The sequence below is a fragment of the Thalia democratica genome, chromosome 2 (genome assembly GCF_965202585.1).
Source record: "Thalia democratica chromosome 2, ktThaDemo2.hap1.1, whole genome shotgun sequence".
Classification (NCBI taxonomy): Eukaryota; Metazoa; Chordata; class Thaliacea; order Salpida; family Salpidae; genus Thalia; species Thalia democratica.
The window spans coordinates 29026764-29048351 of record NC_139166.1 but is presented as its reverse complement, the minus strand read 5'-3'; the positions used below and the strand labels follow the sequence as shown (position 1 = coordinate 29048351).

At 25.3% G+C, this 21588-nt stretch overlaps 1 protein-coding gene across 1 annotated transcript; it reads left to right on the top strand.

Moving 5' to 3' along the window:
* The first annotated feature begins 1410 nt into the window (after window positions 1–1410).
* On the top strand, window positions 1411–13085 carry LOC145830258 (26S proteasome non-ATPase regulatory subunit 13-like). Its single transcript, XM_082938203.1, has 11 exons — window positions 1411–1530; window positions 1990–2044; window positions 2356–2473; window positions 5211–5341; window positions 7483–7654; window positions 9764–9843; window positions 10493–10618; window positions 10738–10800; window positions 11108–11248; window positions 12389–12445; window positions 12928–13085. Exons 1-11 carry the CDS (start codon window positions 1424–1426, stop codon window positions 13021–13023), a joined length of 1146 nt encoding a protein of 381 aa, XP_082794329.1. The 5' UTR covers window positions 1411–1423; the 3' UTR covers window positions 13024–13085.
* The last annotated feature ends 8503 nt before the right edge of the window (window positions 13086–21588 follow it).

Here is a 21588-nt window from a genome sequence, read left to right as displayed (position 1 = left end):
AATATAGTTTAAAATGAAATGTTATACTTTCTTCTTTTAGAACTTGATTGTTTTGTGTTGAAAATTTAAAATATTAAGATTTTTTGCATTAATGTGTAGGATATAAGTTCAATGTATGTAGTTTTTAAACAACTTGAAAGTTTAATAAAACTTAACTTGTTTTTTTATTTTTTGCAAAGCTCCTGGTAAATTAGTTTTTTTTTCAAAATTTCAGACTAATTTTTATGACTGCAAAGTAAATTCTTTCTTTGAAAGTTATGTTTTATATTTCTGAATACCAAGTCCTTTAATTATTAATATATATTAATTTTAAAGTCTTCAAGCTTAAATAGCAGTTGTTTTTGAAATTTTTGCTCTTACTTATTTATTAGTTTAACATTAATCTCAGGCTAGTCTAGTGTAACTTTAAGGCAGTTTTTTGTCACTTATGCTGACTTTTTTACTTCAAAGTTTGATAACCCTGTTTTAAAAATGAGTTAAAAAACTTAATACTTGAATAAAAAGTCAGTCTTTAAATATATATTTTTTTAAAAAATGTTAGACTACTACATATAATTTTTTTTGATTATGTAAAAATAAGCATGCTTTATTTCAAAAATATTCTAATTCTTTAAAAAAAATTGATAAAAATTTTATATATTTTAATTTTTATTGTTTAATTTGTATCATTAAATACAAACATTTCAAATTTAGATTTTACGCTTAAAAAAAAGTTAAAAAAAATATTGATATTTTTGTAATGATTTTTTTAATGTTTCAATTTATCTGCTCAACAGAAACTTACTAAGCTCTAAACTTTAAAACCATTAAAAATATTTTTATTAAAAATACTATTAAGTTGAAAAGGTAAAAGTTGTAACTTTTTTTGTTTTCATACTTAAGTATTATAATTTTTTTAAATATTGTACCTGATTATTGATGCTAAATTTCAGTTTTAAAGCAGTAATCTTTTGACCAACATCATACTAAAATAATTTACTTTATCTCTTAAATGTTAGATAAGATTGTTTCACTTATAAGTCATTTTTACTTAAAGTATTATTAAATATCAGTGGTCTTTAACCTTCTCAAAAGGTGTGCACACTAAATTACTATAGAATAAATTTGGTTCACACGGTAAAACCACTGCATTAGATAATTTTAAGTTTATTTGTATTTGATATTAATACAAGTATGTTGTAAAGATAAAAACTTACTTTTGAAACTAGTTTTAGGCAGTTGGTTTTTACAGCATTTTGTACTTATTAACCAATTATTTTTCTTTTCTTCTATTTTTTCTATACATTAGACTTTTTTTAGAACTACTTAAATATTATGCTTAAAAATATAGATTATATCAAGTAATGCCTTAAAGGTTCTTTGTTTTTAGTTTTGAATACAAGTAGTTAAACAAGTATTCTCTCTAGAAATTATATTTGTTAAAATGGAAAGTAAACCTACACCAGAGGAGTATTTGAGATCTTTGCAACAAAATATTTCAGCTGATCTGAGTGAATCATTGACTAATATACAACAACTGTACAGTGATAAGTTAGTTATAACAAATAAAAACCAAAATAATAACTAATTTAAATATTTTCAACTAAGGTTAGCTTCTCACATTCTTTACGTTTTTAAACTCTGCATCATTGTCATGTTCTTTTTATATGGTGCAACTGCAATTTAAAACTGACTTGCTATTTTACATTATTATATTTTTATAACAGTTAATTTTACAAGTTTTACAGTAGTATAAATATATAAAGTATAATTTTTATTAAAATTTCAAAATTTAGTAAACTATGGAATAAAAAGTTCTAGTGTTAGTTAATGAAAAAATCAATCAGTGTTTTTATTATTCAGCTATAAAAATGGTATCAAATAGATTACATTAAGTAAATAAAATGTAAATAATTTATGCATTTATGTATTAGTTTGTACTGATATAAGATTTAAGCTTTAAAACTTGATTTTTTTTCTTAGTTTTCATAATTTTTTTTTGTTTAACAGGAAATGGCACCAGTTGACTCAAGCTTTGCTACAATTTGTCAAGAGTGATCATTTTGTAAGAGTTTTTTTTATAAAACGTTTTACTTTTTAATAAAATTTTTACTCTTAGTATCTTACTATAAAATATTTTTTTAGTAAATTATAAGAGTAAATTCTATTTTTAAAATTCTATTTTTTTAAGTAAAAATACTAACAAAAGGAATTAAACAATTACTGTTTATTTTTATACTTACTGTTTATTTGTTACTTATAATTGTTTCATACTATTTTAAAATAGTAATTATACATTTTCTTAAACTGTTGAAATTTTTAGAATAAAAGCTATTGATGTTGTAATAACAATTTTAAAGTGTTATATATTTTCAGAACAACACCAAAGACCTCATTGATTTGTACAACAACTTTATAAGTGATTTCGAAAAAAAGTTAAATCCACTATCATTAGTTGAAATGATTTGTCCTTATGTTATTCGCCAATTTAGAGGTAAGTTGTTCTACTTTTAAAAGTACTTAATACAGGGTTCCCACCTCCCTATAAAAGCCTATCCCTAGAAATTTGCAATATTCTGAAAAATCCCTAAAAAAACTGAAAATGGTTTGAAAATTGCTAGAGATCTCTAGAAATTACTATTTTTTTGCTTGGTGATTGAGATTTTTGTGATAAAATAACCAATATTATTTTATTTGTTCTATAAATGTTATTCATATTTAAAAGTTATATGTACTTTTTTTCACATTGCAAAACATCAAGTGCATTTAAAAAAAAAGTAGTGCATAAGAATAAGTGCATAAAGTCCATTTTATAAATATATTTCAACATTTTTGCATTAAAATTGTTTAGTGACGTAACATGCTTATTTCTCCTATGGAAAATAATATTCTTTAGTGTACTTATCTACTACATTGTTATTCAGAAATAAAACACTGAAGTGTTTTTAATTTTTTAATTTACTATATGTTATAAATTAGACCTTTAAAAACTATTCAAAATGCATCTTATATCTTAGCTATTATGTTTATCTACTAGAATACTACTCCTGCACGTAGTTTAAAGTCCATAGCATAAAGTTTTTATTCTATGCTATAAGCTACAGCAATTGACATCAAGACTGTTGTGAAACATTAAACTTTATTCTATAATAAGTTTTAACTTAATAACTTTGATGATAAAAGTATAGTAATATTAACATATAAATTGATATAAAAATTAAGTTAAAGAAGACTGTGAACAGTAGTTTAATATAAATGTTCTCTAACACTATCTATCAATTTCTCTATAAATTTGTTATATTTTATGGATTTCCCTATTAATTTCTTTTAGAAATTTTAGTGGCAACTCTGTTAATATTGTTAACTTTATGACAAAAGAAGTTTAAAACTTAAAATAATTATTTAATTTAATTGTAAAACCTAAAATATATTTCATATGTATATGTGTATATATTGAAGTTTTTTGAATTTTTTATAAATCTGTTTACAACCTATTTATAAAGATGGGTAGGTGTCAGAAATGCATGCAGTGTGACTTTTGCACGAAATGACTTAAGTTTAACCAAAAAAATCAAACTTTTTAATGAGTGAGCACACTTTTTATTTCTTTGTCTGAAAATGATGTTTAAAAAAAAAAAATAAGTTTTGAAAGTTCTTAATTATTACATTGTTTATTGTGCAATGTTGGACACGGGCATAAAAACCTGAGCCACTTAATTAGGACACAGAATGAGAAAAATAAAAATAAAGTAAAATACATTTATATTCAACAAAAAATGAACATAAACAAAACGTTAAACAAAGTAGAAGTTATAAAAAAATCATTAATAAGTTTAAACTTGTTTGCTTATAAAAGGCGATAACTAAAGTACATACTAAAATACATTTGTACAAAATTAATAAAAGTAAGTTAATAGTCTGTTAGTGGGAAGGCGTAGGGAAATAAAACTAATTGATATTACAAGTCACGAGTTAATTTAGATGGGATAAACACTATAAAGTTTTTTTTTTTCTGTATTGTTTTTGTGGAAAGTTACTGAATTTTACTGATATTTATACTATTTAAATTAAATCTTTTTAGTTTTAAGCAAAAATGTTCTACCCTTTCACACTATACTACATCCTGTGGTAACTTGTTCCACATAGATTTTGCTCTGTGAAAAAATGAACCTTGACACTGACTGTTGTTAGATTTGTGTTTATATTTTATTTTTCTATTATTTCCTGTTAAGTGATATTTATTATGGAAAAAACTAAAAAGTTAACTGAAAAAAACCTTATAATTGCCAAAAATAATCTTATTAAGCATAAATAAATCGAGTTCCCATCTTCTATATCCCAGAGACTTCAATCCTAGTTTAAGCAATATATCATTATATGAAGTATTAGATATGTTGCAACGACTACATATCAAACAGGTAAAATTTCTGTGCACAGACTCAATTTTGTTAATGTTTTAGAACGGCTTCTATTTCAATAAGAATTGATAATGTTTATTAATTAAACGAAATATATTTTCAATTTTAGTGTTTTATAAAAGACTGAGACAGTGGTTTTTTAATGGTTTCTAACCATTTTTTTGTTTTAAATTTTCAGAGATATATATTCCTAAATCCTTAAAAACTTTAACTGTTGGTATCTTAGTGTTATTGATTAATAGGTCAATAAGGTCAAACGGTTTGTTTTTCTTTATTGTCAGAATTTTATATTTTTTAGGATTTAAATCGAGTTTTCTTATTTTTAGCCATTTGTAGATATTGTCTAGAGTAGATTGTAAAGAGATATTTGATTCACTAAATTATTTTGTATCGTCTAAAAATAAACTCATATCACTTTTAATATCAATGTTTGAACTAGTATCGTTAATGTAAATTTAAAAAAGAAGTGGACCAATTACACCACCTTGTGGTACTCCACTGTATATCGATAAAGGGTCTGACAGCGTATCATTAATGACCACTCTTTGTGATCTCCCAATTAAAAAATTATTGAACAACTTCACTAAGTATTCATGTAGTCCGTACTGACTCAATATTTATAATAATCGTTTGTGTGATACTGAATCGAAGCATTTTTTTATATCAGTGTAAACTACTTTAATACATTTGTTTTTGAGATAAGGAGCTACCCAGATTAGAACATTTTAAGCTCATGAAAAAGTGGTGCTTTGTAAAAAAGTAATTCGTTCCATAAATATAATATCTATAGTGTATTAATTTTTTTCTTTACAGATGCAAACAAAGCATTGGAGTTTTTAGAGGCTTTGAAGGAAAAAGTGAAGGAGTCAAATGAAGCTCAAGTGTTGTGCTTGAGTGCCATGGGAAATATCAAGTTGATGCAACATGCACATGTAGATACTAAGGTATGTGTGTTTTTCATAAGTTTTTTAAATTAGTTAATAGCTAAACGTATATTACTTATTTAAGTAAGCTTAGTAGTTTTTTATTCTTTTTACTTTTTTTTGATTGTTGGTTAATTTTATTTATGTCTTTTCTTTTCAATAATATTAATGTTGCCTTGAAAATATTCATATTTTACCTTATATATACCAATAATTTGAAAAGTTTAATTTAACTAATTGTTTAAAGTTTATAGTTTTTGATTTAAATTATGGTTTCCCATACTCATCAACCAAATTGCCCATTTTTTCTTTAAATTTAAAATTTTCCTTCAATGAATGTAATTTTAACTAAATTTTTAAAATGAAGCTGCATCTTACACAATTAATAAAAAAAACTTTAGTATTAATTTTACATTAAAACAGAAACTTTTTATATATAAGGCAAATAAACAACTTTTATCTAAAGATAGTAAATAAAAATATGAAGAAGAACCAAAAAAAAGTAAAGAAAGTTCTGAAAAAAAAACTATTATACAGTTATTTTTGTGACAGAAAAAAATATTGATTATGCTTACTTGTTTTAATTCTAAATAGTAAGCATAATAAATATTTTAAACATAATTAACAGCAATAATATATGTAATATTGATAATAAAATATTATAATTTTAGGGTTTGATTTGTATAAACTGTAATCACTAAAAACACCAATAAAAAAACAAAAAAAAATAAACACAGCTTTGAATTATTTTTATACTGAGGATATTATGATAACAAGAAACTTGTACAGTAAATACCATTTTCAGTGTGTTGATGTATATTTTTTAAATTAGAAAACCTATCTTTTAAGTATCTAAATATATGAAGTGTAAATTGTTTTCAGAAATGTTATTTAAAAAGTTAAAATTATCCATTGAAATTTTATAATGTTTTAGCATTTTTTATCTCAGCAAATTGTTCTTTGTTCTTATATAAAACTTACCCCAAAAATAAAAGTTCTATAATAAACTAAGAATTTTAATAACAAAGATGCTAAAAAGTTTTTTATTTCTCTAACCATTCACTATTAGTTGACCTACTAAAATTATTTAAAAGAGGGCGATATCGCCCTGATCTTGACAAAAGTTAAGGCCACTACTAGCTTTTGTGTGGTTGTGTTGAAAAATATAATTGTAGTGGCGAAGGGTTTATGAGTCAGCGTTTTTCAGCAAATTAAAACTTATGCATTCTTGCCTTAGCTAACCAGAAGCTTAGTTATGGTCATAGTAGTTCAAGTTTTTAAGTATAAAAAATCTAAATAACAAAAGGATCTTTAAAAAAAGTTAAAGTATGAGCTATTATTACTTTTTATAAAATTAAAAAAACTCCATATCTTTTAGGATATATAGTCACATTTGTAAATGTGTCTGATACAAATAAGTGTAAAAAGTTTTTGTATGTTAATTTTATTGGAAATTGAAAAATAACTTAAATTACATTGTTTTAGGTTTTTAAATCTAAAGACTTCTAGTTTTTGAAGTGAAATTCCTTGCATATTTATAATTAAAACATAATGCCCCATTAAAAAAAAATCAACCTAATACTAAAAATACATTTATAAACTTTGTTTCAGTACTATTATTGGAAAACTAGAAGATATATTTTTCATAATATAATATTTTTAGTTGTTATAGTTTGTTCCATTCATGAATGTACCTAATGAACTCTTAAACTTTGATCTATTACATCTTAAGCTCCATTGAGCTTTTAAAAAAGCCAAAAAATTAATTGTTGCTTGGTTTAAAATGTTCAAAACAGAACAGTTTGTAATAAAAAAGATTATAACCCCGATGAAATAGGTTGAATACTATTTTTTAGGTATATTAATTAAAAGAGAAATATTTTAATATTTTACTTATTATTAAAGCAAACAGAAAAGTAACAAAAATTTAACTAAATTTTTAATAAATTAGAAATTGAAACAGTTTTTATACAGGCTCAAGTTTTTGTATTGATAAATTGAAAAATATGAAAGTTTATATAAAATAAAATTAAAAATCATTTTATTCAAATTTTAAATAACTCAAAATTCAAATATTTTAAAAATATTGATTATGTGTTCCTAAAATTCCATATAAGAATAAATATGAATATAAACCTGAAAACTTTCGCCACGTTGAACAGGAAATAGTTGAGAAGTGCGAGGAGTTGCTGCTGGAGATGCCGGGAATGACGCCGGTTCACGGCAAGTACTACGAGATGTGCTCCAACTACCACCAGGTCATGTCCGATCACAACAAGTACTACAGGGACGCGCTGAGGTACCTCGGCTGTGTTGACATCGATGAAATGTCGAGTTAGTTGAATTGTTCACTCCGAGTCTGTTTGTTGTTTTCATTCACTAGCTCCTCTATCATAAATAATTTATAACGTTTAACTTTTATTCACTAAGAATCAGGCAGTAATGATACCTAATTTTTTATTGTCCAATCACTGTTGGTAGTATAAATTGCGTTGTTGATCCATAAGTTTGAATTATGTTAAATTACAATTTAGTTTTACTCCTTGATAATTTACAATAGACTTAGCCTAATTTAGATACTTGTATTAGTAAATCTTAGATGAATTATTCATTTATAATGAATATTTTTTAATTTTGGTATAAAAAAAATTACTTGAAATTAATTTACTATCTTGAATGAAAAGTATTAAAACTTATAGTATAAAATTAATTTAGATTTTTATAGTTGCAAAGTTAAGAATCTTTATAAACGAAACAGTTTATCTAAAAATATGCCTTCTACATTTTTGCGAATTGTAATTATATCTATAATAGTATACTTTAGTTTTGTGTTGGTCAATTTTTTTTAAAGACATAGTAAGTTATTTCATAGCCAAAAACTTTTTAATTTTTTAAAGTAACATCATCTTAAAGTTTGAATGATTCTGTTAATTTTAGAGAAAATTTGTTTAAGTGAAGTATTCTGTTGTATACGCACCTTGTATTCACATTTTTTATGAATCTATAAAATTCCTAAAAATTTATTATTTATCTGTTTATTACATATTCCTCGTAATAAAACAATTCAGTATACTCATGTAATTAGCAAGTGGATTTGATGGGTATAACATTCCTAAAAAATTACTATTTATCTGTTTATTACATATTCCTCGTAATAAAACAATTCAGTATACTCATGTAATTAGCAAGTGGATTTGATGGGTATAAATTTCCTAAAAATTTATTATTTATCTGTTTATTACATATTCCTCGTAATAAAACAATTTAGTATACTCATGTAATTAGCAAGTGGATTTGATGGGTATAAAATTCCTAAAAAATTATTATTTATCTGTTTATTACATATTCCTCGTAATAAAACAATTCAGTATACTCATGTAATTAGCAAGTGGGTATGATGGGTACAACATTCCTAAAAATTTATTTATTATTTATCTGTTTATTACATATTCCTCGTAATAAAACAATTCAGTATACTCATGTAATTAGCAAGTGGATTTGATGGGTATAAAATTCCTAAAAAAATATTATTTATCTGTTTATTACATATTCCTCGTAATAAAACAATTCAGTATACTCATGTAATTAGCAAGTGGGTATGATGGGTACAACATTCCTAAAAATTTATTTATTATTTATCTGTTTATTACATATTCCTCGTAATAAAACAATTCAGTATACTCATGTAATTAGCAAGTGGATTTGATGGGTATAAATTTCCTAAAAATTTATTATTTATCTATTTATTACATATTCCTCGTAATAAAACAATTCAGTATACTCATGTAATTAGCAAGTAGATTGGATAGGTATAACATTCCTAAAAATTTATTATTTATCTGTTTATTATATATTCCAAGCTATGAACTTTAAAAACTGGTGTATTGAAAGTTTATTTGAGGTACTTCTGTAGAAGTAAATAAAATATTGAAATTACCAACAGAAGTTTTGTGTCGTTTATGAATTTATTTTCTTAAAAGCTAACCTAGTATAATTATTTTATTAAGCAATTATTAATATATTTATTTACTATTTTACAAAATATTTGAGCTTAGTAATAACGATAAATTTAATTATAAAACTTTATTTATCTAAACATATAAAATAATTTTACGATTTTAAATCAGCAGCTCAAATTTTCTATGGACAATAAATAATTTAAGAAATTTTTTCTCTCCACATCAAGTTATGCAGTTAAATTTTTTTCATAAAAAAATACAACTACAAGGGTTGAATACTCTCAAGTTTATAATATATTAAAAGTCTTTTAAAAGTACTAAAGTAAATTTTTGATTATAAGGCATTGTTGATTGAAAACCTGAATATGTTCTGAAATAATTTGATTACATACCAAAATTTTTCTGCACAGTTTAGGAAACACAAGTTTTGTTAATAACTAAGTACAACGATTTTAGTTTTTTTTTATCAAACATTTCAAAACAGACAAAGAGCAAATGGAACGTGCTTTCAATTTGGGACTGGCTGGATTGCTTGGAGATAAAGTTTACAACTTCGGTGAACTCGTAAGTTTTCATATGATTGTATATAGTGTTTTATAAAAAGAGGTTAAATCATAAAACTTAAACTAGAATATTTACAAATTATTTATACTTGTAATGTATCGAATAAAACTAACAAACTGATTGTTTTTATTAGATAAGGTTGTATGTTAATACTAAGTGTTTCTTAGTTTTATAAATTGATAATTGAGCACATAGTTTTAGTGGTACATAGCAACTTCGAAAATATCTTTACAAAGTTTACTTTAAGTCATGATCAAATGCGAGTATTTGAAGTAAAGTTCTTGGTAATAGGTTTTTAAACTTTTTCTAAGTTTTTTCTTTAACAAACTTGATTTGTTAACTTTATGTGATCATTTTTTTTTAGTCTAAAAATATTTCAAATTGAGATGAATTAAAATGTTGACAGGTTCTTTTTCATTAAAATTCTGTTTTTTGTAAAAAAAATTTATTAAAAAAATTTATTAGCTATAGTTACGAAAATATTTATACTTAATTTGTTCTCGCATAATACTAGTTTTAGTTTATACAAAAAATAGTTTTATGCCGTTAACTTTGTTGTATAAAAATTTATAAAAAGACTACTATTTCAAGAAGTAAAATATTGAAGTTTACATCACATAAAAATTGAGTTATTAAAAAATAACCACAGTTGCAACACAAAGTACTGAATTCCCTAAGAAATTCTACAAGGCAGTGGCTTGTTGATCTTTTGTATGCTTTCAACAGCGGCAATATCAATAAACTGAACGAGTTGAAAAAATACTGGGGCAAACAGGTTGATGAAATAAATTTACCAGAAATAAATTTGTTAACATTGTATTTTTAATTAAATTGATTTATTACCACGCCTTTTCTTTTAATTAAATACTAATTAAATTTTTCACATTTAAACAGCCGGATTTGAATACTAGTGAGTTGAAGTTGAGACAAAAGTGCATGTTGCTCAGTTTGATGGAGGTAGGAAAATAAATATTTTGAATTTTTTTTATTTTTCTAAATTTTTGAGTTGACTAATTTACTGTTAAAATTCAAACCAGATTATCTAAAAGAAAAACTGTTTTATTAAACGTATGTTTTTATTCTATTAAAACATACAAGCTTTTACTTGTTAATAAGATTTCCAGAAAAGTTCGGTTTTATTAAAGTTTTTGAATTAGTATACTTGATTTAATACTTACTAAACCAGATATACTAAACTAGTCCATGTTTTATATAGTTTCTTTCCAAATTTATCACCTAATTTTTTCACAATAACTTTAAACAGATGACGTTCAAACGGCCATCAAACAAGCGCCAACTGACCTTCGAGGAAATTAGCAAGGAAACGACGGTTGCAGTGCAGGAAGTAGAAATACTGGCCATGAAGGCCATGTCTCTCGGGCTTGTCAGGGGCAGGATTGATCAGGTTTGTTGACTTTTTTATTAGCCATTGTAAGTAGTATCTGTACCTGATGAATTTATTATTATTGTTTATTGTGCAATGTTGAACTCAGGCATCAAAAACTGAGCCACCTAAACAGGACACACAATACTAACTGAGTTTATTTAAAATCAAATATAAAAACTATCAAATCACTCAATCTAAGTTTTCTGAAGCACAAGGTCAAACGTTTTACAAACGCTGAATTATTTAGTTATTTGAAAAGGAATAGCTTTATTATAAAAATTTGCTTTTAATTGAAAATTTCATAATTTACTAAAAGAAGTTACTAATAATATCTAAATATTAAGACTAATATATATAGTTTTTTCGTTACCAACAATTCGTTATTTGAATTTATTAATTCTATCAGACAATAATATTAAATATACTAAAAACTACTTCTTTACAAGAAATAAAACTCATATTCTTTGTTAACACGTTAGTTATTTTATATTCTTTCACTTAACTATTATTGCTTGAAATTGTATTTGTACTAGTTTAAGAAATTCATCCGAATTTTTAAAGAAGCTTAATTCTGTTTTAAGAATTGACTCAAATTTGTTCTTCTGTCGATAAAATTGTTATATGTTATTTGAAAAGTATTATTCGTTCATTTCTTTATAAAGTTTCATTCTTACTAAGCGACAATTATTGAATAAAAAAATTATACAAGTATTTTTGATACGCGTTTGTTTAGTGAAGAAAAATTTCTACTGAATCTTTAAATTGTCTTGTGATATAACATGTTGAACAGATTATAATGTTCATATATTTATTATTACAAAATGTAATAAGCCAACTCAAAAAAGGTTTAAATTAAACAAACAAAATGTGTAGTTTAGTAAACTACACATTTTGTTTGTTCAAAGTATTAGCTCAAATGTTTTTATACTATTTTAGCAATCTAAAAAGTATTCAAGAAAATTTAAGATATTTTAATTTAGCTTACAAGTGCTTGTATGTAACTACAAATAAAACTAAGGAGTTTTTAAATACTTTGAACTTAAGTTGTTTTTTTAGATAATTGAATTTTTATTAGATATACTACAACCAACTTAGAAAACAGTGCTAATTTATTTTTTAAAATTTCATATACAAAATTTTAATGCGCTTTTTTTTTAGATGGAAAGGAAAGTGATAATGAGTTGGGTGCAGCCAAGAGTACTTGATCCTACACAGGTTTTAAATTGGTATTTGGTTGTCAAAAGTATAATTTTGACAAAGATTAAAAAAATTCTAACTTATAAGATAAAAGATATGTATTATTATAGAATATATCTATTTTAGAAAATAGTTTTATGCATTTGAATACATTTTAAGTTAAACGTGAAATTTTGCTTGTTATGTTTGCAACACAATGGGTGAACTTATTTTTATTTTACTAAATTGACTTTTAACACAGCTAGTGATCAACAGAAAAGTTAGATCTTATTCTACCTTAGTAAAGTATTAAATAATATTTTAATCAATTTCAAGTAGTAACTCATGTGTGTGTAAAACTGGTATGGCTTTTAATTTTACTTATATTTTTTTAATTATTAACAGTAAGTTAACTAAACAGTACAAGTTACTATCTAATATAAGTAGCACTAATACAAAATACAAAAAAGTAAGCAAAGTAATAAACTAACAGGTTTAAAATTTTAATTGTTTTTTTCAAGGTTGAAAATATGATGAAGAGGGTGGAAATGTGGCGTAATGACGTCACTCACATGGAAAAGGTCATGGTGGCCGGTGCCGAACCAATTATGACCTGATGTGTGTTTTTTTCGTTATTTATCTCAGTAAATTTTGCGTTCAAATAAATGTTTACCGTTTAGTGTATTAAGTTTTTTTCTTTTTTGTGCTCATGTGTTCTGAAACTCAACTAACTTAAAAAATAGTAATATTAGGTTTATATAAAACTTGCTACTTAGTATACATATTTCATAAAGTGGAAACTTTTTTTTATCTTTGTTAAATAGTTGTAATGTTCAAAGTTTTAATTTTTTACAACATTAGTTAGAATTGTTACAAATTAAATTAACTTTTTGTTGAACTTTTATAAATACTACCAATGTCTTTATAGACTTTTATTAAATGCTACGAAACACCTAAAGATAAAAAAATTACGATAAATGTTGAATAACTTTTTTTTTCAATTTTAAAATATATATTTTATGTGTGTTAACGTTAATATGTTATTTTACAATATTTAATTAAAAATTTTATTGAAGATTTTGTTTATAGTTCATTAAAATATAAAGAGCTAATGAATTATTTTAGAGTTGCTTCAGTCCTAATATACTAAATTGCAATGTAGATTACGAAGTTGAAAATCATTGAACTTGTAATTGTAAAGCTTTCCAATCTTAGATAGTTTAAACAATCAATTTTTTTAAATCAACTTTAGCAAGTTGTTATTTAATTTTGCTTCATCTAAAGTTTTTGTTTAAAAAAAACTCAAACTTGTTATTTATGAAAGTTATCAGAACAATTATATTAAACATTGTTCTAAACTTATTAGTGTTGTTAGTCAGCAGAAGTGTCTTTTTGTAATGTGATCAATACTTCAAAGACTTTTTGTTTAGTTAAAGTTCGTTTTAATTTCGTAGCACAGAGAAATTATTTATTTGACTTATTTTTGTGTAAAAATATTTCAGTGACTTGCTTATAATCTTTAGATCTTTAGCAATATACAGTAGACTACCGCTTAAGTACGCACTTTTTTTGGTACGCACCCCGCCTTAAGTACGCACTTATCCTGAAAGTCAAAAAATTCTAATTTTATTTTTATTCAAAAACTTTCAGAATATCTGCAAAAGAAAGGCTAATTTTAATGTGACATGGTAAAAAACTAGTTAACCACAAAAACTAGTTACAAATTTTATAAAGTCAAAATAAACATATAAAAAGAAACAACAACAACAAAAAACTAAAATTAAAAAAAATTAATGACCATCTTATCATTTTGCACTTATACTATAAATGTTTCTACTGATATAAACTTTCTTACAAAAACAGTCCTAAAACGTTTTTCTTTCAAAAAAAAAAAAATCAAACACTTTTTAGCTAATGGAAAATTATAATAAATGTATTACACTTTCTAAATTAAATGTTTTATAAAAATCTCAGCTATAAAAAACTAAACTAGGTTTATTCTAAACCGAAACTATTTAACAATAACAGAAAAATGGTTTTAAGTAATAAATAAAACTAAACTTAGCTTGACTAGCAATCTATTCAGAATAAAAAAATAAATCTTGGCTCTATTTAATCATGTCAAAAAGTGTGAGCTAAATTTCATATTATACTATGTCGCCAAAAAGTACGCACTACCTGTGCTAAGTACGCACTTTTTGGTCGGGTTCAATTTGCGTACTTAAGCGGTAGTCTACTGTATTTAGTTTGAGGTAGTAATTTTACTTTAGCTATAAAAAGTTTAGCTTTTTTCAAAAAGAAAATTAGAGACAACTTTATTTACTATTAAGCACCAAAACTTTAAAACATCACAATAGCAACCGGAATGTAGAAAATATATACAACTAATGATTTTTTCCTACTAAACATTTATCTATAAACATTCTATTTAAATACATCAAAAAAATTTTATAGAATAAAATTAAAACAAAAGTGAAATTGATTAACATAGTGAAAGTACAGTAAACTGGCCAATATTTTACCCCAGTCATTATTTTTCTATTGCACTTTCTGCTAATATTGTAAATTTTTTCTTTTTACTACTTCTTCATACTTAGAAGTGTTTCGATAGGCGATTAGTGAAGATATACTAAACATGAAAAATATGCAAGTAGATAATGTTTTTTGATGTGCAATAATGATGATAAGAATTTCGTTTAGGGTAAACATTAAAAGTTTACTACTTATAACAAATAATCTGTATGTTAGTACTAATAGTCCACTAAGGGCTGGCAAGCGGAAATCGACATTTTAGTCGCTACAAAACTTAACCAAGTGTTAAAATTATCAAAAATAGCTGGATTTCTTGTTTAAAAATTAGTTTTTTATTTTTAGCTCCAAATTTTATAAAAATAGGTTTAAGTTTTCAAGTTACAAATACCCAAAAAATTTGCTTTTTTTACCCTAAAATTTAAGACACAACAGTATTTAATATACATATATGGTTACATTCTTTCAATTGTTCTTGGATGTGGACTATGTTTCGTGAAAAAAAAAGAAAAGCTATTTCAAAATGAAATTTTTGATATTTTACTTTTGTTGATGTTTATCAAGAAAACTTAACGGTGTTTTCAAGGCAAGGGTCAGCAAACTGCATTCCATAGTCCAAACGCGGTCCTCAAATATGCTACCAGCAAGGTACTTGTAGCTAAAAACACTGTTTAATTCTTTTTGTTTGTAAAAGGCTGCCGAACCCTGTCTTATGACAATTCAAATTATGACATTTTAAAATCACTGAATAAGTTTTAGGGGCGACATCTTATAAAAACACTGAAACTCAAAATTTATTAAAAAAGTTCCTTAATATTAAGTTCATAAAACTATGGTAGTAAAGATAAATTTCAAACATTTTTTTGTTTATTATAAGAAAGAAACGGTCATTTTTGAAAACATCTATACTTCAGCAATGTTTAAAACTTTTTTTAAATCTATATATCAAATATAAATCACAGTTTAGTACAAGAAAAAATCGTAAAGGTTCAATTAGCTAGAATATAATTGTAAAAAAAAGTATTTATAAAATAAGATAGTTCACAATTAGTGAATAACAATAGAACTTTAACTGTATGCTTTTGAATCGTCATGCACCCATTTTGGGTTAATTTAAGGATATATTGAGGGTTTTATAACACAAAAAGTCTTTGGAAGCCTCACCTAATAATTTTTAAGACTAAAGCAAACATATTAGTGAGGCTACAAACAAACTTACAGAAAACAGGTAACAAGGAATATTTTTTTCTATGTTTTTTAATGTATGTCTTGAAGCCTTTTTCTCTTAGTTTTTTAGTTAGAAATTAAAAAAATTTTATTTAAGCAAGTCATCTGAACTTACAATAAGCACGAAGATACAAAATTTTATAGAAAGGGACGCGATGGGGCAGCACGTGACCGTGCTTGAGTGCTTCGACGGGATAAAATGGTCGCCGATGTCTGGATTGGTCGAGCAGAGGAACGGGCACTGGAGGGTCACGGTGAAGGACAAGATGTTTGTTTGAGGGGTAGCAAGAGCTGCGAATTTCATCACGGTAAGAATTCTAATTAAAGTCGCCCTTTTTCAATTTTAACTTATCGAACGCCATCGGAGTCGGTAAAGATGGTCGGTATGGTTGTTGTTTCTAGAAAAATTCAAAAATGCTTTTTACGGCATGAACGGAAGTCGGTGGTCGGAAGAAGAATATTATAGTGAAAACAATCTGGTTTTTTTTGATTGTTCCACAGTACCTCATGTTTAAATTTAAACCTAAATTTGGGTTGGTGACTGGTTTGTCTTACATTATAGTTTTTTGTTTAGTGAATAAAAAGATAGAGTTGAACTTTTCAAGATTATAAAAACTCAACATGTCTCTTTGGTTTTTTTTTGACTATTTTGCCTCGTTTTTATTTTTAAAAGTTATCGGTAAATACCTAACAGGCCGAAGCCTGGACTTTCGTGTGCCGTGGGATATGCTGAAAATAATATAAAAGCTTAATGATATGCAAAAGTGGTATGATCAAACCTTTATGTTATTCTTTTCTAATGTATTCGTATTTAATGATATTGTTTTAGAATTAACTTCAAACATATTAAGTTTTTCTTTGTACTATCAAAAGTTTAGTAATTTAGTATATTCAAGCTAAATTATAATATTTTAAAAGTGTCTTTCACACTTTTAAAAGCATAGATTTATACTCTTTAAAAGCTTAAAATTTGAGATATATAGACCACTAATATGATATATCTATTTATAAACTATATTTTACAAATTAAGCTTTGCTAGCTGAGTATCCAAATGATGTAAAAGTAGACGGTGTTTAAAATTGTTGTTTTTTTTTCATTTAAACAAAAGAAATGAATTTTTAGATACAAAAAACACTACAAATTTTATTGTAAAAACCTTGTTTTCAGCACTTAACTAATTTATTTATCAACATTTTTATAAAACCTTAGAAAACTACTTAGAGAAAAGTATTATTTCTATCTACTTTTAAAGTTAATTTAAAGTAATATACTTTTTTTTCAGTTCATATGTTACTAAAAAAGATTCATAATACATTATTAAACACAAAATTCATTTAATTTTCGTTTAGTTTTGTTTTTTTTTTCATTTTTCTTTTCGTTTAACTGATTGTTTATTACAGTTAAACATAGGCGCGACTAAATGCAATTTCCTAGATATATCTCTAGACACTGCTAATAGCACATTCAAACCATACCAAAAAGAAAACTCAAGCACCAAATATATTAACAAGTATTCGAACCACCCGTCCATTATCAAAAAGAACCTACCAAAAATGATCGAAAAAAGACTCAATAGACTCTCAAAAACCAAAGAAATTTTCAATGAATCAATAACTGGATACCAGAATGCTTTAACCAACTCAAATTTCAAAGACAAACTCACATACTCCAACCACCAAAACAACCAAAGCAAAAAGAAGCCAGCACGAACAAGAAAAACAATCTACTTCAACCCACCCTACTGTCAATCAGTAAGAACCAATTTAGGTAAAGCTTTCCTGCAACTAATAGATAAACATTTCAAAGAAGACCACAAGTTAAACAAAATAATAAACAGAAATAATTGTAAAATTTCATATAGCTGCATGAGCAATATTAAGAAACTAATCCAAAAACACAATCGAAAATACTTAAAAACAAGAAACGATGATCCAAACGAAACACTTTGCAACTGCCGAACAAAAAACAAATGTCCCCTTAAGAATAAATGCTTAGTTGAAAATGTGATATATAAAGCAACAATCAAATCGGAAAACGAAACAAAAAACTATTTAGGCTCAACGGGTGGAACTTTTAAAAAAAGATGGTACAACCATATTAATGACTTTAAAAACTATAAAGAGAACGGAACAGAATTATCGAAGTATATATGGAAGCTTAAAAATAAGAACATCGAATACAAAATAGATTGGGAAATTATCCACCACATTGGCAAAGCAAAAAACCCACAAAGCATTTGCAGTACTTGCATATTAGAAAAGGTCGCGATCGCTAAAGCAGACAGAAGGGATAATCTAAACAAACGGTACGAACTCTTTTATTCCTGCCCGCACTTCCGAAAACTCCACTTCAAAACTTAAATTAATCGTAATACAGGTTTTATGCATGCTTTTTAATTTTTGTAACTATAATTTTCTTAAAGTTAATTTTCCTTTTTTTTTTTTTTTTTTTTTTTCTAAATTATTCAAGCAAAATTTTAAAATTTTGGTAACTATTATAAGCACAAAACTACTTAAATTTACAATATTCAAGTCACAATAAAATTCAGCTTGATTAAAATGCATCTTAACTTAAGCCTACTTATTATTATTAACCTTATTCTTATTTATTTGTGTTGTTCTTTGATTTTTAAATTTAACTAGAATTTAAACTTTGCCAAAAATTCAAACTTAGTACCATAATTTAACTTGTTTTGTTTTAAGGTAAAAATTTGTTTTAACTGTAAGCTTTCATATAAAGCATTTGAGCGGAATTTTAAATTTTGATAACGATTAAAAGCACAAAATTGTTCAAATTTTCAATAATTACGTCACAATTAAAATAAGCTACATCAATTTCAATTAAATTTTAAGCTCATTTCATTAACTACACTTTTACTTAAGCAATGTTTAGTCTGTAAATTATTTAGAAGAAAAAAGAAAGCTACATACAGCTTTGTTTATTGTTAGTATTGTTGTTATATTGATTTTGAAACTTAGCTAAAAATCCAAACTTCTACTAAAACTCAGTCTTAATATTAAAATTTGATCTGTTTAGTTTCTTAAGTAAAAATTTTCAGTAATATTTTGTTTTTATCTTAATTTAATTGTTCAATTGCTATTTTCCATGACTGTCACATATCTTTTTTTTTAGATTTATTTAAGCACTGAAGAGGTCTTTGACCGAAACTTAGTTTGTAAAATAAATTTTTGAAAGAATAAATATAATAGATTGTTTATTACTTAAGATTTGAATATTTAAATGATAAAAAACTATGTGTAGTAGCTCGTAAGAAACTTTATACACATGTGGTGTACGACTCGATAACCGAAAGGTTCCTTTGTACACAAGGTCCTTACACTAAACTTTTTAAGCGCTTTTTTATCGTTCAATAAAATTTTTTGTTCAAAATAAGTAACAATCAAAGACTTAATATATAATTCAGATCGAGAACTACTTATAACATAAAAATGGAAGCTCAAACTAATATGTAAATATGACTTAACTTAATTTTTTTTTTGGATAGTAATCAGTAGTCATATTTTTAAGTTTTACCAAAAACGATTAAAAACTAAAATATTACACACAAAAATGCACATTATAAATAACAGTGTATAAATTAAAGGCGGGCAACATTTTAATCGGCGAGCCGGATTCGAAAAAATTTAGTTCTTGCCGGGGCGGAGCATTTCGAACTTGTGATCTACCGGATCTAGTATCAGAATATGACCAGATAATGCCTTTTTAGATCCGGATCCAGCCGGATCCTAATTTGAAATATTATTCGTATCTAGCTGGATACTAATTTTAAAATTATGTCAGGATTAATTAAAAAAAGACTTGGATCTGGCCTGATACTAATTCTATGAATCCGACTAGTCACTATTTTGAACTCATTTAATTCACAAGAGTTTCTCAAGTATGGCATGTTAATTGTTTATTAAGTATTCAGAATTCTATATCTATTATATCCTTGTGCCAAACTAATACTAAGTTTATAAATACAACAATTTTTTGACTAAAAATTACTCGAGCGCAACAATTTAAGCTATATATGCATATTTTTTAATAAGTATTTGGAATCATTTATTTTTGTCAACCCTTGGCTTTAGTTTTATTTAATAATACTAAGCTTGCTAGAACAAATTTTGTAAGACTGATATTGGTGGACCGGATTTCATTGAATTTTAAAAACGATCAGGGGGTCGGATCCGGCCCGCGGACCGTACGTTTCCCGACCCTAATCTACGATTTGAACATTTAGTAATGTACTAATTAGCTATTTGATCAATTTACTTCAATTAAGAAAAATAAAACTAAATATTTTGTTTAACAACTAAGAACGGAAGCTCATATCTAAAATTAATCTTTGTAGAATAAATTTCAACAAAAAAGCAAACTTACTTTAACCATTTTTTATTAATTTACAAAGGTTAAGTAATAAATTATTCTAAAAGAAAAAATATATATAAATAGTACAAGCTTAAGCAGCAGAAAACAATTTTACTTAAGCCTCTTTTTAAAAACTTAAAGTATCCTAACAATTAAAAAGTTACTTAAATTTATAAAGTTTTAAAATTAATAACTAAAAATAAGCTAAAAAAATTATTCTAGTAGACGGTGTTTAAGCTAACTTTAGCACAAAATTTAGTTAAACAAACTTATATTTTTCAAAACTTCTAGTTAAACTTTATATAATCAGTGATTTAAGTTAAACTATAAAACCTGAAAAAACTAAGCAACTCTTAAAAGGGGACTCACTGAAATTTTAGCATAAGTAAAACTTACTGACCATTTTATGACACTACCTACTTCTCCTAATGTTTTAATTTTTTCAATATTGTTGTAAGATTACAAAATGTAAGGCTGACAGTTTGTATTTACTGACCACTAAAAACACTTAATTTTATATCAGCGTTGATTTTCAAGAAGAAACACAAAAACTTTGGTGTTTTAATTTATACATACATACGTGAAGTTTTACAAGTTGTTTCTATATGTATAAACTTGTATCATCACTAATTTTATAGGATATGATTAATGATGATTATAAGCTGTGCATTTAGTCAGTCTATTCGTTTTATATATCTTTATTATTTTGGATGTTTTTAAGTAGTCTCAAAATTTTAAGCTACTCGTTTTTTAACAAAGATCACAGCGAAGCAAGTCTACAAAAGTAAAATATAATCTTATGCAAATATAATCAATTTGCACAGTACTTTTCTTTATAATACTAACAGGACTAACATATGTTTCTGGGTGTTAAACGAGTCAAGACACTCCCACGGAGTTGTCGAAATTCAGTAAGTAACTTTTTTGTAATAATTCGTTGGATGTTTGGTTTATAAATTTTACGAGAAAAAAAAAATATTAAGAAAAAATACCGCGCAAAAATTATAAAACTAAGATCTAACTGTTAAAATATAGATTTAATCGCTTGCTAACA

What these genes read in the sequence shown, in the direction of transcription:
- LOC145830258 (XM_082938203.1), top strand. Translation starts at nt 1,424, where the DNA reads ATGGAAAGTAAACCTACACCAGAGGAGTATTTGAGATCTTTGCAACAA. An exon ending in ATGCACATGTAGATACTAAG is followed by an intron (nt 5,342 to 7,482) that starts GTATGTGTGTTT and finishes CACGTTGAACAG; the next exon opens with GAAATAGTTGAGAAGTGCGA. An exon ending in AAAAATACTGGGGCAAACAG is followed by an intron (nt 10,619 to 10,737) that starts GTTGATGAAATA and finishes ACATTTAAACAG; the next exon opens with CCGGATTTGAATACTAGTGA.